The following is a 26,224-nucleotide window of genomic DNA, read 5'->3' as shown; positions in this document are numbered from 1 at the left end:
GATATTAATGGCTGTGTGTTGAGTTATTTTAAGGGCACACCAAATTTCCACTGTTAGGCCCCTTTCACACGGGCGAGTTTTCCGTGCGGGTGCGATGCGTGCGGTGAACGCATTGCACCCGCACTGAATCCTGACCCATTCATTTCTATGAGACTGTGCACACGAGCGGTGATTTTCACGCATCACTTGTGCGTTGCGTGAAAATCGCAGCATGCTCCTCTTTGTGCGTTTTTCACGTAACGCAGGCCCTATAGAAATGAATGGGGTTGCGTGAAAATCGCATGCATCCGCAAGCAAGTGCGGATGCGGTGCGATTTTCACGCATGGGTTCTAGGTGACAGTCTATTCACTGTATTATTTTCCCTTATAACATGGTTATAAGGGAAAATAATAGCATTCTGAATACAGAATGCTTTGTATAATAGTGCTGGAGGGGTTAAAAATAATAAAAAAGTTAACTCACCTTCTCCTCTTGTTAGCGCAGATGCCGGTCTGTTCTTTATCTGTGGGCTAAAGGACCTTTGATGACGTCAGATCACATGCTCCATCACCATGGTGATGGACCATGTGATTGGAGCATGTGATCTGACGTCACCTCAGGTCATTCAGTCCACAGCTAAAGAACAGAGTGGCATCTGCGCGAACAAGAGGAGAAGGTGAGTTAACTTTTTTATTATTTTTAACCCTTCCAGCACTATTATACAAAGCATTCTGTAGTCAGAATGCTATTATTTTCCCTTATAACCATGTTATAAGGGAAAATAATACAATCTTCAGAACATCAATCCCAAGCCCGAACTTCTGTGAAGAAGTTCAGGTCTGGGTACCAAACATGCGCGATTTTTCTCACGCGAGTGCAAAACGCATGACAATGTTTTGCACTCGCGCAGAAAAATCGCGCATTTTCCCGCAACGCACCCGCCTCTTATCCGGGCAAAAAACATGACGCCCGTGTGAAAGAGGCCTTAGTCCCTTTTCACACAAGCTAGTTTTCCGCACGGGTGCAATGCGTGATGTAAATGCATAGCGCTCGTACTGAATCCTGACCCATTCATTTCAATGGGTCTGTGTACATGAGCGTTTTTTTTCACGCATCAGTTCTGCGTTGTGTGAAAAATGCAGCATGTTCTATATTCAGCGTTTTTCAAGCAGCGCTGGCCCATAGAAGTGAAAAATGCATTGCATCAGGAAGCAAGCCCAGATGCAATGCGTTTTTCACTGATGATTGCTAGGAGATGTTTGTAAACCTTCCGTTTTTTATCACAAGCGTGAAAAAAGCATTAAAACGCATTGTACTCGTGCAGAAAAAAATTGAACTACTGATTGCAATTGCAGACAAAATTGACTGAACTTCCTTGTAAAATGGTGCAAGTTTCACTGAACGCACCCTGAACGCATCATGACCAAATCCGTCACGCTCGTGTGAAAAAGGCCTTATACAAGCTGCACACTGACTACTGTATATTGTATCCAAGTCAGATGTTCAGTCTTGTCCCGTGAAAAGATATAATAAAATATTTCCAAAAATGTGAGGGGTGTACTCACTTTTGTGAGATACTGTAGTCCTGCCACTTAACAAATCAATAGACAGGCCGCACATGGAGTACTGTGGACAGTTCTGGGCTCCTGTGAACAAGGCAGACATAGCAGAGCTGGAGAGAGTTCAGAGGAGGGCAACTAAAGTAATAACTGGAATGGGCGGACTACAGTACCCTGAAAAATTATGAAAATTAGGGTTATTTATTTTAGAAAAAAGACTGATGGGAGATGTAATAACTATGTATAAATATATCAGGGGTCAGTACAGAGGTCTCTCCCATGGTCCATTTATACCCAGGACTGTGACGAGGGGACATCCTATGCGTCTGGAAGAAAGAAGGTTTCTACACATACATAGAAACCGATTCTTTACAGTAAGAGCAGTGAGACTTATAACTTATAGTTAATAGATTTCTGTAAAAGGGTGCATGCACCAAAGTTATGTAGAGGCCGGCGCCTCTTCAGCGGATCCATTGCCAGATATAGGGGTTATTACGACTGTCGTATAAAACGCCGGTCTTAATAAATAACCCTCTATGTCAGGAATGCCCAACCGGCGGTCCCCCAGCTGTTGCAAAACTACAACTCACAGCATGCATGGATAGCCTATAGCTATTAGGGCAAGCTGGGAGTTGTAGTTTTGCAACAGCTAGAGGGCCACAAGTTGAGCATCCCTGTCCTATGTTAATACAGCACCACCTTCTGGTACAGCAAACATACTGCCTGTTAAATAAAAGTATCATATTGGGTGAAAAGATGTGCTGAAAAAAAAGAAATTCTGACATATCTTAATTTAAAAGAAAAAATAGTTTTTTATGGAATATTTGTCAGATAAAATAAGTTTATGGGTGTTGTGTGCTGTTGTCAGACATGAGCAGTAAGTAGTAACGTTTAAGTTAAATGAGAATTATAGAAACACAGAGGAGGGCAACTGCAAACAGTTGAATAGGCCGTTCGCTGGTGACAGATTCCCTTGAAAGAAAGCCTCATTCACACATCAGTGTTTTAGTCACTGATTTCCATCAGTAAGGCCTCTTTCACACGGGTGTTGCAGGAAAATGTGCGGGAGCGTTGCGGGAACACGCACGATTTTTCAGTGCGAGTGCAAAACATTGTAATGCTCTTTGCACTCGCGTGAGAAAAATCGTGCATGTTTGGTACCCAAACCCAAACTTCTTCACAAAAGTTCGGGCTTGGGATCGGTGTTCTGTAGATTGTATTATATTCCCTTATCACATGATCTTTTACCATGGATCATGTGATGACCGGAGTGACGTCACCACAGGTCCTGTTCCTCCACATAGCACAGAAGACAGACAGAAGGAGATGCCGGGCTGCGCAAGCAAGTGGATTAAGGTGAGTTAAATTTTTTTTATTTTTTTTTAACCCCTCCAGCGCTATTTTACTATGCATTCTGTATTAGGAATGCAATTTTTTTCTCTTATAACCATGTTATAAGGGAAAATAAAATGATCGGGTCTCCATCCCGATCGTCTCCTAGCAACCGTGCGTGAAAATCGCACCGCATCCGCACTTGCTTGCGGATGCTTGCGATTTTCACGCAACCCCATTCATTTCTATGGGGCCTGCGTTACGTGAAAAACGCACAAAATAGAGCATGCTGTGATTTTCACGCAACGCATAAGTGATGCGTGAAAATCACTGCTCATGTGAACAGCCCCATAGAAATGAATGGGTCAGGATTCAGTGCGGGTGCAATGCGTTCAACTCACGCATCGCATCCGCGCAGAATACTCGCCCGTGTGAAAGGGGCCTAAGGCCTCTTTCACACGACCGTATGGCTTTTTCAGTGTTTTGCGGGCCTTTTTTCTGGATCCGTTGTTCCGTTTTTCATTTCAGTTGTGTTTCCGTTTCGGTTCCATTTTTCCGTATGGCCTATATACAGTATACAGTAATTACATAGAAAAAATTGGGCTGGGCATAACATTTTCAATAGATGGTTCCACAAAAAACAGAACGGATACGGATGCATTTCCGTATGTGTTCCTTTTTTTTTGCAGACCCATTGACTTGAATGGAGCCACGGACCGTGATTTGCGGACAAGAATAGGACAAGACTCAAAATCTAGCGTAACGGAATTGCGGACATACGGAAACGGAATGCTCACGGAGTACATTCCGTTTTTTTTTTCGGACCCATTGAAATGAATGGTTCCGTATACGGAACGCAATAAACGGCCCGTATACGGAACGCAAAAAACGTTCGTGTGAACGAGCCCTTATGAGCCAAAATCAGGATTGGAGCCTCCACAGACATAAGGGAAAGATCTGCACCTGGTTTTGGCTCACAATTACTGATGGAAATCACTGATCGAACACTGATGTGTGAATGAGGTTTAACTCGCATCACAAAACCATAGCAACTTGTGAAATAACCGTGCACAGTTCTCAGCTGCACTACACAAGCCGATATGTATATGGGAACCCTTTTAACAAATGTGACCAAATTCAGAACCTCCACAACAATTTTTGTTTTTTCCTCTCTGCCTTCCAATAGTCATAACTTTTTTACTTTTCCATTCACATTGACATATGATGGTTTAATTTTGGCAGGGCAAGTTATATTTTGTAAAGGCACTATTTTGTTTATCATATCTCATACTGGAAAATGGGAAAACCATTCATTTTTTATGAATTCTGCATTCAAGTTGAGATTCAGATTATTTTGCATGTGCGCCTGCTGGACTTGGAAATGAATGGGTGCTAGATAAGCGGACTTTAACCCTGGTTTCACACCTAAGCGTTTCGCAAACGCGCGTTTCTATGCGCGTTTTTTGTAATAGTAAACGCGCGTTTGACGCGCGTTTGGGTGATTGACAGCAGTGTTGTCCAAAGAGTCTATGGCCCAAACGCGCGTCAAACGCGCCAAAAAAAGCTCCTGTACTTGTTTGAGCGTCGGGCGTTTTACAGCGCGTTCAAACGCGCTGTAAAACGCGAAAATGTGAACCAGCCCCATAGGGAAGCATTGGTCTTCATGTGTTGCGCGTTTTACAGCGCGTAGGAACGCGCTGTAAAACACGCAAGTGTGAACTTAGGGTTACTGTAAAACCCATGCCCTTCTGTGGAACAGGGGAGAGAGCAATGTAATTTCTTGTTACACAGTTGCATTCATCAGGTTTTCCAGCGAAAAATGAAGTTGGAACAGTCAAATTAATAAAAAGTCGTTTTTTTTTTTCAATATAGTATAAATTATAGATTTTACATTGATACATTCTATCCTTTATACACTACACAAGAAAGAAACATGGCAGGCAGTGTGAGATACAACACCAGCATACACATGACTATTATGCGTCATCATAACTTTTTTAACTGTACTGGAACTGTGCTTTCCAATTCAATTGTGTCCAATAAGAAAAGTTATATAACACAGCATATGTTTTTATAACAATAGGAGTTAACGGCAGAGGTATGCAGCTATATACCATTCAGTTTCATATCTAGTCAGGAGACTTTAAAGAATAACTAAACTGTAGTAATAATTTTTAATATGTTGTCCCTAATCCCCTAAATAAAATTTTTCGAATATTCTTTATTAATTAATTTTCTATACTTTTACATCCCTAAAGCGCACCATTCAGTGTGCGCTTAAAACTCAGATCTCCGTACACCGCTGACAGCTCAGCAGTGTACATAATACAAATTTTATGAATGGGCAGCAGCAGCGCAGGGAGTACGGGCAGGAGCGCACATTGCTGCTCCTGCCCGAACTCCCCGGACAATTACTAACTGCTGGCATAGCACATGGGTACCCTGTACCCATGTACTATGCCAGGATTATCTGAGTGGAGCGGGCTCCTGCTTCTGCCTGCTCCGCTAAGCTAAGAGAACTGCATGACAGCTCAGTTTTAAGCGCACACTGAATGGTGCGCTTTAGGGATGTAAAAGTATAGTAAAAATAGAAAATTTATAAAGTATATTAGAAACATTTTATTTAGGGGATTAGGGACAACAGATTAAAAATTATTATAAAAGTTTAGTTACTCTTTAAAGGTACCTGCACTAGGTGCAAATTTATGTGCAGGAAATCTGCACCCAAAAAAAAAAGCATTTTTGATGCATATTTTTAATGCAAATTTTGGTGCAGATTTGATGCAGATTTGATGCAGATTTCCCCCTTCCATTGATAAGGGTGAAATCTGCACAAGAAAAACGCAAACATTTGACATGCTGCAGATTTAACAATCCACACAACAAGTCAATTTCTGCACCTACGAAAAATAAAAAATTACATAAGATTGGTCTAATCTCATCCACTTTGCTCTTACTGGATTACGCTGCATTATTTGCTTATTTGCACCCAAACTGAACTTAGTGTGAACATAGCCTTATTAGAGCTCATGCACACGACCGTTGTTTGGGTCTGCATCCGAGCCGCATTTCTGTCCATTGCTCTGTTCCACAACCCCACCAAAAAAAATGGAACATGTCTATTTTGCAGACAATAATAGGCATTTGTATTGTGGGCAACCCGTTCTGTTACGCAAATTGTGGAACGCACACGGCCGGCGTCTGTGTTTTGCGGATCTGTAACTTTTGGACTTAAAAACATGGCACGGTAGTGTGCATGAGGCTTTACAGAGACAGCCTGTGAAGGAGGTAAGAAGTTAGGCCTCTTTCACACAAGCGAGTTTTCCGCGCATGAACGCACCCACACTGGATCCTGACCCATTCATTTCAAAGGGTCTGTGTACATGAGTGTTTTTTTCACGCATCAGTTCTGCGTTGCGTGAAGAACACAGCATGTTGTATATTGTGTGTTTTTCACGCAACTCTGGCCCCATAGAAGTGAATGGGGCTTCAGTGAAAAAAGCATTGCATCCAGAAGCAAGTGCGGATGCAATGCGTTTTTCACTGATGGTTGCTAAGAGATGTTGTTCTTAAACCTTCCGTTTTTTATCATACGTGTGAAAAATGCATCAAACCGCATTGCACCTGCGTGGAAAAAACTGAACGACTGAACGCAATCGCAGACAAAACTGACTGAACTTGCTTGCAAAATGGTGCGAGTTTCCCTGAACGCACCCTGAACACATTCGGACCTAATCCGTCACGCTTGTGTGAAAGAGGCCTAAGTATTAGTGTCTTTTCCTATCACATATTATATTGAAGAAGATAAAAAACAAAGAAATAAAGAACACATGAACATGAAAATATATATCACTTGCCTATAGAAACAACTCATAATAGAACTGTTGATTTTTTGTGTACGTTGGAAAATAAAAGAGTGACACATCTGCATTTGTTCTGCACTGGAATGTATAACTATCCCTCAATGTCTTTTCTTTACATCTTGTTCTAGTGTTAAAAGCTGCACAAGAGAAAAAATCTCTGTCCTTTCAACAAGTTTATAAAACAATTTTTGGAGCTCATTCTAGATGTCTCCAGAATAAACTAATATTAATATTTACAGCATGTTGCTTACAGTACTAATAAAAAGGTAAAACCTGTGGATTTACATGTCAGACACTCAATCTGCATACCGCTTCTTTAGAGAGAATACGTAAATATGGAAATGTCTGCTCAGCTGCTTCCCCTAAGAGAAAAAAATAAAAAAAATACAAGATTAGTATTTACACATTCAGTACCATGGTCACATTTACTAATGTCAGTGCACCTAGATTTGTGGCCCAAAGTGAGGCAAAAAGTGGTGCACATCTAGGTTAAGAGAAAATTGGCCTAATAGGCACAATTCTGGTGTAAAATTCTGTCTCAAACTAAGCCAACTAATAGATGGTATAGAGTCAGAGAAAAGCATCTATCCTTGTACCAGATTTGCCATCCAGCCTGAGCCACTGTCATAGACTTGGTGCATGCCCAGAAAGCCAGTCTAAGTTTACACCATCTATAGGCTTATTAAATCTGCCCCTATGTGCTCATGACTATGCTGTAAGAATCCACGATGAAGAACATTTCTCTAACAGAACACTGTATTTGTAGCTCTGTCTACAGGTGGGTGTATCTGATTTGCCTGATAAAACAAATCCAGTTTCAAAGCTCTTTAAAGAGGGCCTGACACCTGAGTAAAGTTTTAAGTCTACATTCCTCCAACAGCTGTTGGCCGTTGCCCCTTCCCCGATTCCTCCATGACTTTTATTTTCTTTGTAACCCCTGAGTTATTGGGTCTATTATGCTAAGGAGTCTGTGGTCAGCCAAGGGTCGGCCACCAGTACTCATTTCCCAAGGGGGAGTGATCTTCACTGATCTGATGCTGTCTAATCAGCATCAGAGCATGCCCCTCAGCTAACCACTGCCTCCTTAGCATATCAGGCACCTGAGCTAACAACTCTGGAACGGGGGGCTACAAGCAATGGGGGACTACCAGTAATAGGGAACAGCACCAATTGATGAAGGTACAAGTATATGGATTTAAAAGTTTACACAGGTGACAGGTCCTTTTTAAAGGGTCAAACATTGACATACATGGGATTCCCCTATAGGTGGCACTAGAGAAACCATTTTCTTCCAGTGAATAGCAGTTTTTATAATAACCTGACATTAAAAAAGCAATCCAATTTACAGGTAGCATATTATAGAGCAGGAGGATCTGAGCAGATCGATATGCAGATTCAGGTAAAAAGATATTTAGGTATTTAAGGTTTCTATAGACAGCCATGTATTACAAATAGCACTTACCACACAAACTCCATAATGAATGTGAGCTGCAGTAGCAAAAGCTGTCATGGCAAAGAAAGTAGGCTCTTCCAGCATCCCAAGATATTCAGACACGGCTAGACCGACCACTAGAGTCAATGGCCAAAGGAGCCAATGGAAGACTTCAGATTTGGTGTTACTCATCTGGCATATAATAACTCTGCACTGTCAAATAAATGTACAGAAGTTGACTGAAATCAAGAAATTTGGTTAAAAAAATTATCATAATGTAAAATATGGTATACTCGTTGAACATAGATGGCAATTGTGGCATGAACTGGGTCCAAGGTCTCCTTCACATGGTCAGTATTTTACATTAATAATTGTAAGGGTACTTTCACACTTGCAACAGAGGATTCCGGCAATCCTGATGCAAACGGATGGCATTTGTCAGATGGATCCAGAAGCGGATCCGTCTGACAAATTCATTGAAATACCGGATCCGTCTCTCCGGTGTCACCCAGAAAAACATATCCGGTATTTATTTTTTGTTTGCATTTTTAAAGGTCTGCGCATGCACAGACCGGAAAACCTGATCCTTTTGGAAATTGATGCCGGATCCGGTTTTCCGGTAAGTGTTCAGGATTTTTGGCTGGAGAGAATACTGCAGAATGCTGCAGTATTTTCTCCGGGCCAAAAATGTAAGAGGGACTGAACTAAAGACATCCTAATGCATCCTGAATGAATGTTCTCCATTCAGAATGCATTAGGATAAAACTGATCAGTTTTTTTTCCGGTATTGAGCTCCTGTGATGGATCTTAACACTGGAAAATAAAAACGCTAGTGTGAAAGTACCCTAAGGCAAAACCAGCAGTAGATCATGCAGACAAAAATTTTAATGGAAAGATTTGTTCTTCTTCTGTGTTTCCAACACACTTTTTGCTTTGGTTCTCAAATACTGATGTAAAATACTGACCATGTGAAAGTGGCCTAAGCCTTACGTTGGCCTTCAGTGCATTAAAAAGACAAGCTCTTTGGTTAATTGGGCCCATAAGACATTCACACCTGTCACATTCCTGGCCTTAGATATAAAAAGGGGTTTGATAGCCTCTCCTAGGATTATCAGTAAATTGGGTATCCACGGGTCCTTTATAATGGCAATTTAAATATGGGGCACATTTATATAATAAAGCCATAAACTGGTGGTGGATCCGACGAAGTTATGAAGAGGTGCCGGCCTCCCCCAATTCCAAATATAAGACAGTTTCCCAGCTGTCTTACATTTTAGAGACTTTTTTCTATGCCTGAAATAGGTGTAGAAAATGGTAAATGAGACAGGCCTGCCGGCCCACACCCACAATTTTAGACCTGGCATGAGCGGGGCGTATTTCAGAATAATAAATGACCCCTGTATTCCCATCCCATCCACTGGCTTATTTAAAACTTCCAGTTGCAGTGCCCCACTCAATATTGAAAAATAGTACCAGGCCGAGCTGTCCTTTGTCCGCTTAGTTTTTTTCACTGGCTAGGGATCGGTCATGTCAAACTAATTTAATAAGTTTCTATGAAGAGGTAAGTTCTAGACTTGACCGCGGCGAATCAATGGATGTCGTGTATCTGGACTTCTCCAAAGCATTTGACACTGTACCACATAAAAGGTTAGTATATAAAATGAGAATGCTTGGACTGGGAGAAAACGTCTGTATGTGGGTAAGTAACTGGCTCAGTGATAGAAAACAGAGGGTGGTTATTAACGGTACACACTCAGATTGGGTCACTGTCACTAGTGGGGTACCTCAGGGGTCAGTATTGGGGCCTATTCTCTTCAATATATTTATTAATGATCTTGTAGAAGGCTTGCACAGTAAAGTATCAATTTTTGCAAATGACACTGAACTGTGTAAGGTAATTAACACGGAAGAGGACAGTATACTACTACAGAGGGATCTGGATTGATTGGAGGTTTGGATATAGAAGTAGCAGATGAGGTTTAACACTGACAAATGTAAGGTTATACACATGGGAAGGAATAATGCAAGTCACCAGTACATACTACAGATGTACCATGGTTAGCACTCCCACTGTTAACTCAAATTTCTTAACTTATTTCATCATCTTGAGACAAAAGCCATTGAAAAGCAATTGAAGGTGTTTGCTTAGATTAGATAACCAAACTCAGAAATCTCAGAAAAAAGAAGTGCTAAATGGTAAAACACTGGGTAAGGCTACATGCACACGACCGTTGTGTGTTTTGCGGTCCGCAAATTGCGGATCAGCAAAACACTGATGGCGTCCGTGTGTGTTCCGCAATTTGCGGAACGGCACGGACAGCCATTGATTCAACTGCCTATTCTTGTCTGTTTTGTGGACAAGAATAGGACAGGTTATATTTTTTTGCGGACCATGGAACAGAGCACTGGATGCGGACAGCACACGGAGTGCTGTCCGCATCTTTTGCAGCCCCATTAAAGTGAATGGGTCCGCATCCAAGCCGCAAAAACTGCGGCTCAGATGCGGACCAAAACAACGGTCATGTGCATGAGGCCTAACACTAATTTGGAAAAGGACCTAGGAATTTTAGTGAATAGCAAACTAAGCTGTAGAAACCAGTGTCAGGCAGCTGCTGCCAAGGCCGATAAGATAATGGGTTGCATCAAAAGGAGCATACCTGCCCGTGATGAGAACATAGTCCTACCACTTTACAAATCCCTAGTCAGACCACACATAGAGTACTGTGTACAGTTCTGGGTTTGTTTGGCTTTTGTTTCTAACCTTGTCAAGTACTACAGGACAGCATGTTCAGCTCAGTAATGGTAATGCATGAAGTTGGGAGTGGGACCTAGAGAGATAATCCCTTTAATTCCTTGCCTTTCTATTGCCACTTTAAGCTGTCATTTGCATGGGCTACATCAGAAAATGCAGTAAAGAAAATGAACACTGCTCAAAGTAACCACCAGAATCCTGTTCTTTTCAAATAGAATTTGTAAAATGGAAGAAAAGATTTGTGCTTTGATTGGTTGCTTTGGCCAGCTATCAGAGTTTTCACATCACATGCAGTAAATTACATAACTTATCACATATATTGAATTTCCTATATATGTCATGGCCCACATTTATTCATGTAAGTGCACCTACATTTTGGTGTAAATTGCCATTGGTGCATCTAGATTTAGAACAGTTATCTGCCCCTGCCCTAAAAGATTCAAGGGCTTTGCAGAAAATGAGTGTGGCTTCTATGGAAAAAGGCTTGGCCTAATATGCAACATCTTGTATATTTGGCATAAAATTAGACAAAGGTGTCTATGCACCAAATTTATCATCAAGCCTGAGACTCTGTTATAAATCTGGTGCAGGTCTAGACTGCCCATCTAGTTTACGCCATCCATAGGACTAGTAAATCTGTCCCAGTGTGCAGGGAACAAATGTTTGCTTTCTTGTTATACAAAGAACTTCTCCAACTCATACTTACAGTCACATTTGAAAAGAGTACACCAACCATCCATAAAAATAGTCTTGGCTGTCTGTCCAGGATTTTACATGGAGAAAAAACTGTCCATATAGTAAGCAAAATAAATAAAATCGAAGGAGAAAATAATGGTAAAAGTCCTTCATAAACAGAGTCCTTCAGCAGGGTTTTCTGGCGATAAGCTCTGCAGGCATAAGAAGAGGTAGAAGATGTTGTTCTCAAATTAATAGGTAGAAGATGTTGTTCTCAAATTAATTCTACTATTGATCCTACTCAAAAGTCATTGGGGAGAATTTATTACGCCCTACATTCTAGAGTTCTGTATTCATAAAGTCGCAAATTAGGGTTTTCGCAACTTCTTTAGGTCACAAGTTTTGGCAACTTTTTGTACTTTTACACTCACTTTAGTTTTGAAAAGCAGGTGGAAAATGGTTACCTATGTTAATTAGTTTCACTCCAGATTTATTACTGAGGCTTTTTTAAAAGTTGCAAAAAAAGGTCCCAAAGCAGAGTAGGATTTCTAGACAAAAGCATTAGGATTAAAGATGGGCCACATTTAACAATGTGTGCCTTTTGATGAATTTCTCCCCCATGTTCCTGACTTAACAGTATATCTCTACAAATTCCATTTCCTTTGAGTATAATATTTTCTTTAATGTATGTTCTTTTTTTAACATCTCTTAAGGACGCACGCTTAGGCTACATTCACACAAAAGTATTTTGTTTCCGTTCCATTATTTTTTTGGCAGATTGGATGAGGACCCATTCATTTCAATGGGTCCGCAAAAAATGCAGACAGCTCATCGTGTGCTGTCCGTATCTGTATGTCCGTTCCGTAGCCCCACAAAAAAATATAGAGCATGTCCTCTTCTTGTCTGTTTTGCAGACAAGGATTGGCATTGTTAAATGGATGCGCAAAAAAAACGGATGCAACACGGATGTCACACGGACGTCATCCATATTTTTTGCAGATCCGCATTTTGCGGACTTCAAAATACATACAGTCATGTGAATGTAGCCTAACCTGAAGCAAAGCAGACATAAGCCAATGGCATTGTTCTAGGCTGAGTTTCACTGGTTACAGGTATGAGCACATAGATCGACATTCAAAACAGAACAAAAACATGAAATACCACCCACAGTTTAGAAAAAATATAATATTAGGAGGCACTTATATGTAAATAGTTGTCCACAAGAATACATAGTAGCTAGTAGCCTTATAGGCAGACCGCACCTAAGATTTTACCAGTTATATCAAGTTTATAGCATGGGTCTCAGGAGGTCCAGCTGAGCTATTTTTGTGCAATAGCAGGATATACTAATTACGTATATGGAGGCAGTATACAGTACATTAAAGTGACCCGCTGATTTTGAGAAAATTTCGACTTGGCAAAGAGATGTGTTTCTGTCTTTAATAGGGGTAGTCTATAACATTGCACATGCACAGATCATAGGAACCAAGAGGCCCCAGTGGTTTTTCAAGTGTCATACCCCTTCATTATTCCACTTGGAGATCTCAGAAGATCTGAGTTAGGGCTCGTTCACACAAACGTATTTTGCGTTCCGTATACGGGCCGTTTTCTGCAATCTGCATACGGTCCGTATACAGAACCATTCATTTCAATGGGTCCGCAAAAGATGCGGACAGCACTCTGTGTGCTGTCCGCATCCGTTGCTCTGTTCCGTGACCCCGCAAAAATTATGAGTCCTGTCCTATTCTTGTCCGTTTTGCGGACAAGAATAGACATTTCTATAATGGGCCTCCTGTTCCGTTCCGCAAATTGTGGAAGGCACACGGGCGGCATCCGTTTTTTGCGGATCCGCAATCTGCGGACCCCAAATAATGGCACGGTCGTGTGAACAAGCCCTTAAATGTTGATGGTTTTCAAATAGACTTGGAGTGCCGACAACATGTATCTAGCAACTGCTATGTGAAAAGTATATATAGAAAAGTAACCATTTAAAGAGCATCTGTCAGCAGATTTGTACCTATGACACTGGCTGACCTGTTACATGTGCACTTGGCAGCTGAAGGCATCTGTGTTGGTACCATGTTCATATGTGTCCGCATTGCTGAGAAAAATGATGCTTTAATATGTCCAAATGAACCTCTAGGAGCAATGGGGTGTTGCTGTTACACCTAGAGGCTTAGCTTTCTATGCAACTAACGCACCCTCTGCACATTAATTAACAGGGCCAGGTGTGATAATGTTTTTGCTGTCTGTTCCTGTCAATCAAAGTGAAGAGGGCGCTGCAGTTGCAGAGAGAGCTGAGCCTCTAGGTGTAACATCAACTCCTCCCGTTGCTCCTAGAGGCTCATTTGCATATATTAAAACTCATTTTTAATTTTACTCATCAATGCGGGCACATCTGAACATGGGACCAATACAGATGACTTCAGCTGCCAAGCGCACATGTAACGGATCAGCCAGTTTCATAGATACAAATCTGCTGACAGATGCCCTTTAAGCTATACATTTAGCATAGAGTGAAGTACAACAATTCTTCAAATTTACCTCTTCAACATACATGTTAAATGCCAACTTACATAACAATATTATACAATGTCTGGGGAAGGGCGATTAGTAAACTGCATCCTAAAAAATAAGGAACAAATATTTGTTAAAAGGTGTTTAGATTTCTAAAATTGATAAGAATAGATTTGAAGTATTCTAGTTAACTATAATTATGATTGGACCTCAAAGTGCCCCTGCACATAGAACTGCTGCAGTGTAGGGATAGTGCAACTGCGGGATATTTTGTAGAGTTACATATGAAATTAATTAGAAAATCTACTTATGTAGGATTGAAGCAATTTAAAGGGGTTGTCCAGTCAGATTGGCGATAATCTGACTCCCAGCACTCTCACCGATCCTGCAAGCGCTGCATTCTCTTCACTGTTAACCTGTTTGCCGTTGACATTGCAGCGGTGAGCAGGTGTCATTACAGCTCCTTTGTCAACGGAGTATAACTACAACTGCTCCTTCCCATTCAAATGACGGAGGATCTGCAATTATAACTGGTTACCACTCTCGATGTCGAGCAAGTAAAGTAAGCAAGAGCGATGCATTCTCTTCAAACAGCTGATCGGCAAGAGTTAGACCATCGTCAATCTGATATTGATGACCTATCCTGAAGATAGGTCATCAATATCTGAAACCGGACCACCCCTTTAAGACATGACAGTACAGAGCTAGTAAACTTGCAGTGATTCATCTTGTGATTCCAAGCAACATTGGTACAGCACTGAGATCATGACTCTACACCCAAATAGGATCCATATCTCTATAGGGATCTATAAGGGCCGCTTCACACACATCAGATTTTGTTGCATAAAATTTCCCTTCATCTAAATATGGTGTTTTGGTGGGATGCACAAGGATCTCGGCAATCCCCATTCAGATGAATGCAACTGACTTTCTGAAATTTTCTGCAACTAAATCTGCCAGGTGTGAAGGCACCCTAAATGGAGCTGATATGTTCTCATTGTAGTTAGATTGGTTTTACCAGTACTTTCTTATATATTTAAAAAAAACTTAAGTTAAAGGGTATGTTTAGTTAAAAAAAAAAAAAAAAAATTATCCCACTAAAAGGATCGAGCAGATATGCCCTGCTGAGTACTGTGTCCTTTCATTTCTGAGCAGGTCTGCTCTCCTTTATTGGCACATAGGGGTAATGCATCACGCCCTGCACTCCAGAATTCTGTCTTCAAAAAGTTGACAATGGGGCTTTTGTGACTTTTGGGGGGATGGAAAGTTGGTATGGTGAGCTACGGTAATAAGCTTTACTCCAGATTTATCACTGTGACTTTTAAAATGTTGCAAAGAAAAAGTCCAAAAGTTACTCCACTGCAAGGAAGTGTAGAAAAGTGGAGTAGCATTTCTAAACAAAGGTTTTAGGTTTAAAGAGGACCTTTTTACTGGTCCTGACATTACCATATAAATACCTGGCTGTGTATGGCATATTGATGACATGTGATATCACACATTTTTTTTTTGTGGGCTTCTCTGTCCCCTCGCTGTTCCCCCCGTTCTGGTTTCTCGCCGTGTATGTTAACCCATACCATCGTTACAGGGAGGAGGAGGAGACAGCCGTGTTTCTCAAGAGGGGTTTCCTTCTCCCTGGCTTTGAGCAGTCTAATCGCCAGCAAAGGGTGTCACAGCCAGGGAGAAAAAAAGCTTGCCCCTTGAGAAACACAGCCGTCTCCTCCTCCATGTAGTAATAGTATGGATTTACATGCAGGGCGGCAAACCAGAAAAAAAAATTGTCATCAATATGCCCTACACAGCCAGGTATTTATATGGTAATGTCGGGACCGGTGAAAGGCAATGTTTGATAAATTTGGCACAAAGTACACCAGCGCAAACTGAAGCAAAACTGTCTGCAAATATTACCCTCATGATAAATTCCCCCTATAGACTTGTTACAAGTTCATACACCGCACACTCCACTCTCCGAGGAGAGCTAGACGAGGCGATCTCAAAGACATGGATGCAGTTGAGCACTTCTTCCCCTTCATTTTAGTGGTCACAGTAACCATCCATTAAATCTTTTGAAATGTCCCTATAATATGTCCATTTTTTTTTTTTTTTTTATGACAGACAGAAAAAAGTTAAACATTTTTGCACGTGCCATTTTTGCACGAAAATTTGCATAGTTTTGTGATTTTACAGTGCTCTCGCCACTTTGGAAAAATGGAGGTGGTTGGTTATGTTAATTAGGTGTTTTTCTTATATTTATCAACTGCCCAACCTTTTATCCACTAGGGGTTGGCGTAAGAAGGCTGAATCCAATTTATCAATGTGGAATATTTGAAAAACTTAGCACAGTATAAAACTGACTTTGAATTCCTAACTATTTTTAAGATAACTGTTTGCTGTAAGTGAAAGAGGATATCGCTGTTTACCTGCAAAAACTGAAAGCTTGATGGTCCCATTCTTATGGAGGGTTAACACTGCCTGATTGTTGGGCAGATTATCAGGAATGAACAGTACTCCTAACACTCGTTCCCGGTAATCTGCCTGTGTAGAGGTGGCGCAGATCAACCAATGAATGATCAAAACGCTTGTTCTTTAGGTGAATTCATCTTTTATGAGGACTCCTCAATCACCGTTTCTGGACAGCAGATCGTGCTGTGTAAACAGGGATTTGCTGCCCAGAAACAGTGACTCTGTGTGAGAACAAGCAATGGCCGTAGTCATCGCTCTTCCCCAAACATTGGAGGTGATCCCTCTGTGTAAATCCAGCTCTTACCTCTGTTGACGATCAGGCAATTATAAGGAAATAAAAGTCGCTTCCTGATAATTTATGACTATCGGGCCCTCTAAATCCACTTTAACCTCCTAACAGGTTAAATTAGAATCCTCCCAAAAATGACAATTTTATTGTAGATTTTTAAATATATATATATATATATATATATATATATATGAAGTAAATATAGTTGGCGCACAACTTGTGGGGGACACAATTGCATTTTTAACCCCTTGGTAACATAACTTATTTTAGCCTTAATGACCAGTAACATTTCCCTCTCTGTGTTCCAGCAGTCATAACTTTTTTTAATTTATTTTTTATTTTGCAGGATGAGTTGTTTTTTTTACTAATCGTTTTGGGCGTACATATAGTGTATTAAATAACTGTTATTCATTTATTATTAGGGAGAAAGATTAAAAATCTTCAATTTTAACATTATTTTGTGGAAGTTATTTACCGTGTTGCTACTAGTGTCTAAATAGTGGGGGAAAACGCTTCCGTTTTGTCCTCATTTATTGTCAATGGAGATAAAACTGAACTGAACGAAACGGAATGCACCAGAATGCATTCTGTTCCGTTTGGTTGCATCCCCATCGTGGACAGAATAACGTTGCAAGCAGCGTTTTTCTGTCCGCGATGTGGTGCGGAGCAAGATGGATCCATCCTGACACACAATGTAAGTCACTGGTGACGGATCAATTTTCTCTGACACAATAGAAAACAGATCTGTCCCCCATTGACTTTCAATAGAGTTCATGACGGATCCATCCTGGTTATGTTACAGATAATACAAACGGATCCGTTCATAACAGATACAGTATTATCAGAACGGAAGCCTGATGGATCCAGCAAAAATGCTGGTGTGAAAGTAGTCTACCATGATACCAGTAACTTTATTCTGTCGGTTAGTGTCATGGAACCATGAACCAGACGTACAACAAGAGATAAGTGGAAAATAAGAAGGTTTTATTGAAGAGCAAGCCGTAAGCAAAGTCCGAACGGATGGCTAAACCGAAGCCGGGTCTTGCGGAGACAGGGGTCAGGAACCAGAAGGGTAGTCAGACGAAGCCAGGAACAGGAACCAACGGGGTAGTCAGACGAAGCCGGAATCAGGAACCAACGGGGTAGTCAGACGAAGCCGGAATCAGGAACCAACGGGGTAGTCAGACGAGGCCAGGATCAGGAACCAGAAGCAGCAGCAGTCTTGGAAGCATGTGAACACAGGCGGACCAAGCAAGGAACTGAAGCCACAGACCTCCTATATATATGAGCTGGGCATCCAGCTCCTCCCAGTGGGAAGGAGGAGCCGCAGGGTGGGAGGCTACAAGAAAACCCAGAAACCAAGATGGCCGCCAGCACATGTCAAACGAAGGGAACAGCAAGGAGGTAAGACCATGACAGTACCTCCCCCTCAAGGGCCCCTCCTCCGCAGAGTAAGGAACGGTTTCTGAGGGAAGCGTGCGTGGAAGGCTCGGAGCAAAGCAGGAGCATGGACATCTGCGGAGGGAACCCAGGAACGCTCCTCTGGACCATAACCACGCCAATGGACCAAAAACTGCACCCGGCCGCGGACCAGGCGTGAGTCCAGGATATTGCTCACCTCATACTCCTCACAATTGCCCACTTGGACCGGACGAGGCCGAGGAATCGAGGAAGTGAAACGATTACACACCAGTGGCTTCAACAGGGAGACATGAAACACGTTGGAGATCCGCATGCCAGGAGGAAGCGCAAGGGCATAGGCTACCGGGTTTACCCTGCGAAGCACTCGGAAGGGACCAACAAAGCGAGGCGCCAGCTTGGGAGTGGGCACTCGAAGGTTGAGGTTGCGGGTGGACAACCATACGCGGTCTCCGACCTGGTAGGAAGGAGCGGGCGCTCGTCTGCGATCAGCCTGGAGTTTCTGGCGCTGCGCAGAGACCTCAAGGGACCTCTGGATCTGTACCCAAGAAGCACGTAGGACGGAAAGGTGATCCTCCACAGCCGGAATATCCTGGGGAGAGAATACCTCTGGTAACACGGCAGGTTGGAACCCATAATTGGCCATGAAGGGAGACGTCCCAGAGGAAGAGTTCACCGCCGTGTTCCTGGCAAACTCAGCCCAAGGCAGGAGGTCAACCCAATTGTCTTGGTGATCGGAGACATAGCAACGAAGGAATTGCTCCAAGGCCTGATTGGATCGTTCTGCGGCCCCATTGGACTGAGGGTGGTAGGCCGAGGAGAAAGAGAGATGAATCCCCAACTGGGAGCAAAAGGCGCGCCAGAACCTGGACACAAACTGACTCCCCCGATCCGACACAATCTCCTTGGGCAAACCGTGCAACCGGAAGACCTCCCTGGCAAAAATCGAGGCCAACTCTTGTGCAGAGGGTAACTTCTTGAGAGGAACACAGTGGCACATTTTGGAAAACCGATCCACAATCATGAGAATGACCGTATGGCCTCGGGATGCAGGGAGGTCCACAATGAAATCCATCCCCAGGTGTGACCATGGACGCTCCCCGGTGGCTATGGGTTGCAAAAGGCCCAACGGAAGGTGCCGAGGGGACTTACTCTGGGCACAAACGGAGCATGCCGCTACATATGCGGCGATGTCGGAACGTAGAGAAGGCCACCAGAACAGACGTGAAACCGCCCAGGACAGCTGATTCTTTCCAGGGTGCCCCGCGGCCTTGGAGTTATGGTAGGTTCGCAACAACCGAGTGCGCAACTCCTCAGGCACAAAACATCTGCCGTTGGGTCTCCCAGAGGGAGCACCAGATTGAGCCGCCAAAATCTGCTCACCCAGAGGAGAAGTCAGGCTGGTGCGAATAGCGGCCAGGATCTGATTCGGGGGTATGACCGTAGTCGGAATCGACTCCTCCCCGGACAGCTCGGAGTACTGCCGTGATAAGGCATCCGCTCTGATGTTCTTGGAGCCGGGTAGGTAGGAGACCACGTAATTAAAACGTGACAAGAACAGAGCCCATCTGGCCTGACGTGGTGTCAATCTCTTGGCCTCAGAGAGGTAGGTCAGATTCTTGTGGTCCGTCAGGATGAGAACCGGAACCACCGAGCCCTCGAGCAAGTGCCTCCATTCTTTAAGGGCCTGCACGATGGCCAATAACTCCCTGTCACCAATCTGATAGTTGCACTCCGCGGAAGACAGTTTCCGGGAGTAAAACCCACAAGGAAGCAGAGGACCCTCTGGTGTTCTACGCTGAGACAGGAGGGCGCCTACTCCCGTCTCAGACGCGTCCACCTCGAGGACAAAAGGCAACCCAGGGTTGGGATGCGACAGAATCGGAGCCGACACAAAGGCGGACTTTAGAGCCTCAAAAGCTCGGATGGCCTCGAGCAGCCAGACCTGAGGATTACTGCCCTTCCTGGTCAGATCCGTGAGAGGCTTGGCTAGCATGGAAAAGTCCCTGATGAACTTCCGATAATAATTGGCGAAGCCCAAAAAGCGCTGCAGGGCACGAAGCCCACTGGGCTGGGGCCACTGTAAGACAGCCGAAACCTTCTCAGGATCCATGGAGAACCCCTCAGCGGAAATGATGTAACCTAAGAAGGTTACCTGGGATCGGTGAAATTCGCATTTCTCAAGCTTACCGAACAGCTTGTTCTCTCGTAAGCGTTGCAACACTCGTCTGACATCCAGAATGTGGGCCTCCATGGATGCAGAATATACCAAGATGTCATCCAAATAGACCACCACACACTGCTGCAACAGGTCACGGAAAACATCGTTGATGAATTCCTGGAAGACTGCGGGCGCATTGCACAACCCAAAGGGCATAACCAAGGATTCATAATGACCGGTCCTGGTGTTAAACGCGGTCTTCCACTCATCGCCCGCCTTGATCCTTACCAGGTTATATGCCGCCCTCAGGTCGAGTTTGGTAAAGACCGTGGCCCCTTTGAGGCGATCGAACAGCTCGGAAATCAAGGGTATCGGGTAAGCGTTCTTGATCGTGATGCGATTGAGACCCCTGTAATCGATGCAAGGCCTCAACTCGCCGCCCTTCTTTTTCACAAAGAAAAATCCAGCCCCTGCCGGGGACGAGGATTTGCGAATGTGTCCGCGTGAAAGCGCCTCCCTCACGTACTCCTCCATGGCCTCATTCTCCGCTACCGACAGTGGATAGACTTTGCCACGAGGAGGAACGGCACCGGATTGTAACTCTATGGCACAATCGTATGGGCGGTGCGGAGGTAGGGCAACCGCGCGCACCTTATCGAATACATCCCGGTACTCTTCGTATTCAGGAGGCAACAGAGAGTCCGAGGAAGTACACAGCAACTTGACAGGCCCATGGATGCAACTAGCCCCACACTGCGGTGACCACGAGAGGATCTCGACCGATCTCCAATCGAAAGTCGGATTATGCTTCTGGAGCCAGGGGTACCCCAAGACCACCGAGTAGTGTGGAGACGAAATAACCTGGAGACAGACCGACTCTCTGTGAACGGCACCAATGGCTATCCCCACTGGAAGGGTCTCATGAGTCACGTGTGGCGGCAGAAGGGGTCTGCCGTCTATCGCCTCAAGAGCCAGTGGGGAACCTCGAGGCTGCAGAGGAATGGAATTGGCGGCAACGAACACTCTATCAATGAACAAACCACCAGCACCAGAGTCCACCAACGCCTGGGTCGTCACCGAGCCCCCGACCCAGGAGAGGACAACAGTGATCAGTGGTTTGTCAACACGGGAAACCGGGGACGAGGAGACTCCACCCAAGATCTGCCCCCGACAGGACCTCAGGTGCGAGCGTTCTCCCATACGGTTCGGACATGCCAACCGAAAATGCCCACCGAGACCACAGTACATGCATCGGCCCTCGCGTCTCCGGAGTACCCTCTCCCCCTCAGACAGGCGAGCAAACCCCCGCTGCATGGGTTCACCCCCAGACAAGTCATCCCCAGGAGGCGTGGGAGGAGAGGGAGGCACGGGTGGGACAGCAAACGTAGGCGCCAATCTGTTAGGAGACCTCCGCAGGCTCTCCTTAAAGGAAGGTCTCTCCCTGAGTCTGGTGTCAATCAAAATCAGGAAAGAAATAAGAGACTCGAGCTCCACTGGTAGGTCCTTAGCTGCAACCTCATCCTTCAAGGCATCCGAGAGACCATGAGAGAAAGCAGCGACCAGAGCCTCATTATTCCAGCCCACCTCTGCTGCCAGGGTACGAAACTCAATGGCGTATTCAGCTACGGATCGTGAACCCTGTCTGATGGACATAAGGAGCTTCGCAGCAGAGGCAGCACGAGCCGGCACATCGAATACCTTCCGAAGAGAAGCAACAAAACCGGAAAACTTGGCAACCACCGGATTGTTGTTCTCCCATAAAGGGCTGGCCCAGGCCAAGGCCTTGTCCGAGAGCAGCGAGATCAAGAAGCCCACCCTTGATCTCTCAGTAGGAAAGGCATGTGGCAGCAACTCGAAGTAAATGCCCACCTGGTTAAGGAAACCTCGGCACTGAGTTGGCTCTCCCCCAAAGCGCTGTGGAAGGGGGGCAGAACCGGTCATACCCTGAAACACCACAGGCGCAGCAACAGGTGTCAGGGTAGACTCTGGCGCAACAACCGGAGCGGCAGTAGGAGCGGGCCCAGGAGCGACAACCGACCCATCGGCAACGGAAGCTAAATGAGCCGTGCGTTCAAGCAGGGTTTGCAACGCCACAGCGAACCGACCCAACAGGTGATCCTGCTGATCAAGTCTGGCAACCAGCGTAGGTAGCGAGGGTGGCCCTGTACCGTCAGAATTCATGGCTTGGTCCTAATGTCATGGAACCATGAACCAGACGTACAACAAGAGATAAGTGGAAAATAAGAAGGTTTTATTGAAGAGCAAGCCGTAAGCAAAGTCCGAACGGATGGCTAAACCGAAGCCGGGTCTTGCGGAGACAGGGGTCAGGAACCAGAAGGGTAGTCAGACGAAGCCAGGAACAGGAACCAACGGGGTAGTCAGACGAAGCCGGAATCAGGAACCAACGGGGTAGTCAGACGAAGCCGGAATCAGGAACCAACGGGGTAGTCAGACGAGGCCAGGATCAGGAACCAGAAGCAGCAGCAGTCTTGGAAGCATGTGAACACAGGCGGACCAAGCAAGGAACTGAAGCCACAGACCTCCTATATATATGAGCTGGGCATCCAGCTCCTCCCAGTGGGAAGGAGGAGCCGCAGGGTGGGAGGCTACAAGAAAACCCAGAAACCAAGATGGCCGCCAGCACATGTCAAACGAAGGGAACAGCAAGGAGGTAAGACCATGACAGTTAGTATAATGATTATGCTATATATATATATATATATTTTTTTATTTTATTTATTTTTTTATTTATTATTATTTTTATTTTGCTCATGCAAGCAGTCAGCTCCCCAACTGCCTCGCCCCAGGGGTTCTGCTTTAGCTCCTCATATATTTAGATTGGTAGCAGCTAGAGAAATGGGTTTGGTTTTGTTTGAAAGCTTTCAAACAAGACCAGAATCACTGCAATAGCTTGACTACATCAGAAGCTGTTAGAAATCTGGATGGCTGTGGATGCAGCCGAAAGTGAAAGTAAAAGCGAGTTTCACATCTTTCACTCCTGACTTGATTTCTAACAGCTATATCTCCCAATGTAGTGGTTCTGATCTTGTTTGAAAGCTTGGAATGACAGATTTTAAACGAGACCAGGCCCACATCTCTAGCTGCTACTATTCCCAAGCTATGAGCAGCTCCTGCTGCCCAAGTTCTGCTAGTGCTGAACTATTAAGTTCATTTCTCAAGGCCCAGCAGAGCTTGGGCAAAATTGTTATGTGGTTAAACTGCAAAGTGGATCCAATTATATCAAGTCTAGATGATACTATGTGAGCTAAATACATTAGCAGCAGCAGAGCAAATCTCTCTTTGCTAGTTTGACTTAATGTCTCTACAGTCTAGGTTGTTTCACTCACATAGCTTTGTTTCGACTTGACACAATTGTATTCCCTTCTCAGATGAGAGCAGCAGTAGATATGTAGGGATTTCCAACCTCTGCTGTAAACAAATATCCACAAACATTCATTTATAGCAAAGACATATCTTAAAAATAGCAAGGAACTGAAACATTAAGAATAGCAAAAATCTTCACCTGTATGGTGATCTAAGGGGTTGTCCCAGCTCAGCCATTGGTGTCATATTGCTAGAATATGCCACCAATGTCAGATAGGTATTGGTCTCAAAGGTGGCATCTGCACCTATCTCTAGAATTGTAGTGGCATAGCATGGGGGGCCATGGGGGCCGTCGCCCCAGGCGCAAAATTTTAGGGAGCGCCAGCAGGGCCGCACCGCCAATTAGGCAAAGTGAGGCGATCGCCCCAGGCGGCGCGGCCCTGCTCACAAGCGCTCATACCCATAGTCATCTGTATCGCCGTCCTCAGGACAGCTCATTATCTGTGTGGTACTAGTATTATCAGGGGGTTTATCTGTTTCTGCAGTATAACATTGGGGAGCACAGCGGCACAGTATTGTGGGTGGTAGGATGATTTGTCCAGAAGTTGTGAGAATGATGGAAAAGTAGTAAACTAAGAAGGCTGAAAAATGGTGGTCTGGTCTGAAGGTCTGAAAGGAGAAGATGAGGAAAGAGAACATCTACATCAAAGAGACGTCACTGGATGTAAGAGGTATGGGGCGCTGTATTACCCTGTCTGTTCTGTAGTGATGGGAGGGTGGATAGAGAATTTAGCCCACACTGCCGCATCCTGGCCCCAGACTTCAGGTCACACTGTGTGTGTTCTGAATTCTGGGGGCTCACACCATCTACTACATTATCTGTACTCAGAGCGTTATCACTGTGTTGTCTGTGGTGTTACATAGGACTGCAGGTGATATCTACTACATTACCTGTACTCAGAGAGTTATCACTGTGTTGTCTGTGGTGTTACATAGGACTGCAGGTGATATCTACTACATTACCTGTACTCAGAGAGTTATCACTGTGTTGTCTGTGGTGTTACATAGGACTGCAGGTGATATCTACTACATTACCTGTACTCAGAGAGTTATCACTGTGTTATCTATGGTGTTATGTATGACTGCAAGTGGTATCTACTACATTATCTGTAAAAAAGGGCGTGTTGACAGGTTGGGGGGGGGGGGCGCAATACTTGGCTTGACCCAGGTGCTGGCAACCCACGCTACGCCACTGCTAGAATGTGACCCCTGTTAATTTCTATGGGAGTTCCAAAAATAGCGTATTTCCAGCAGTCCCATAGAGGTGAATGGGGCGGTGGGCACACTTGTGCGATGCGCTCTACATAAATTTTTATGGGCCTTCCAAAAATAGCTGAACATGCTCATTCAGCTATTTTTGGAACTCCCTTAGAAAGTGAATGGAGAGAATGCGCGGTGTGACCTCATTCACTATGTGGGTCTCATTTTGATATAATTAAGAGTTCCAAAGGTGGGACCCTCACCTATCTGATAGCGATATGCCACCAATGTCTGAGGTGACACTACTCCTTTAAGCTTAGTTAACATAAAACCAGAAAACCTGCCAGTATATGTTCAGGTTTTGTTCAGGTTTTTTGATGCAGCTTTGAAGCCACAACCAGGTATGGATCATAAGGGAAATACATGTAGAAAAAAATCCACTTCTCCTGATCTTTTAATCCATTCATGGTTTTGAATTCCAAAACTACATAAAAAACCTGATCATAAATTTTCAAGTTCAGCCATTGTTACAACAAATCAGCAATGCAAGTTGTTATACATATATTTCCATTAATTAGGCACACATACCTACAAGGAATGTAATTAAAAAATCAGTCATGTATACATGTGGGAGCACTGGTTTATGGAAAGTCTCTACTCCAACTATTGCAGTGAGGATGTAAACCAAAGTCATTGACTGAAAAAAAAACAAGACTGGTGTAAAAGTCAGGGATAACAAAGTGCAAAGAAACTCTACAATCTGTAGTTTATGCAAGAGATGTGGTTGGCTTGTTGATAATTATAGCTAGTATCTATCTGTCTACTGTACTCAGACCATAGAGCTGTGGACCAGGGAATACTCATCCAGCTTCTGCTACCAGCTACACTGTTCCCTCAACACCCATTTACTTCTATGGAAGGAGCAAAAGAGCATGGCTGTTTCTGTAACATCAGCAGCCCCTGTGGCTAAAATGGGAATATCCCATTAAAGGGACACTTCCACCAGAACAGGGTATTTTTTCTAAACTCAATATTCATAGACAACAATTGAAATGACAGCATGAGAGCTCTATTGTTCTCTTGGTAGGCCCTTAATATCTATAATTCATGCAAGTGTCCCCTCCAAGAAAGGGGGAAAGAGGCTTCCAAAAACCTGTGGTACTGATCATCTCCCTCGAAGAACAATTTCACAACTATATAA

General features: G+C 44.0%; 1 protein-coding gene across 1 annotated transcript in view; it reads right to left on the bottom strand.

Annotated features, from left to right (window-relative positions):
* The window catches only part of LOC122939333 (ethanolaminephosphotransferase 1-like), a 79,656-nt gene that overhangs the window by 2,907 nt on the left and 50,525 nt on the right, over positions 1-26,224 (bottom strand). The window contains exons 7-11 of the mRNA XM_044295401.1: positions 25,612-25,720; positions 14,170-14,218; positions 11,625-11,805; positions 8,197-8,379; positions 7,044-7,096 (exon numbers count right to left, since the gene is read on the bottom strand). Of these exons, the coding sequence (XP_044151336.1) occupies positions 7,044-7,096; positions 8,197-8,379; positions 11,625-11,805; positions 14,170-14,218; positions 25,612-25,720 (575 nt within the window). The remainder of the gene's footprint in view (positions 1-7,043; positions 7,097-8,196; positions 8,380-11,624; positions 11,806-14,169; positions 14,219-25,611; positions 25,721-26,224) is intronic.

The sequence above is a fragment of the Bufo gargarizans genome, chromosome 5, assembly GCF_014858855.1.
Source record: "Bufo gargarizans isolate SCDJY-AF-19 chromosome 5, ASM1485885v1, whole genome shotgun sequence".
Lineage (NCBI taxonomy): Eukaryota > Metazoa > Chordata > Amphibia > Anura > Bufonidae > Bufo > Bufo gargarizans.
This window is presented reverse-complemented; position numbering and strand designations above follow the sequence as displayed.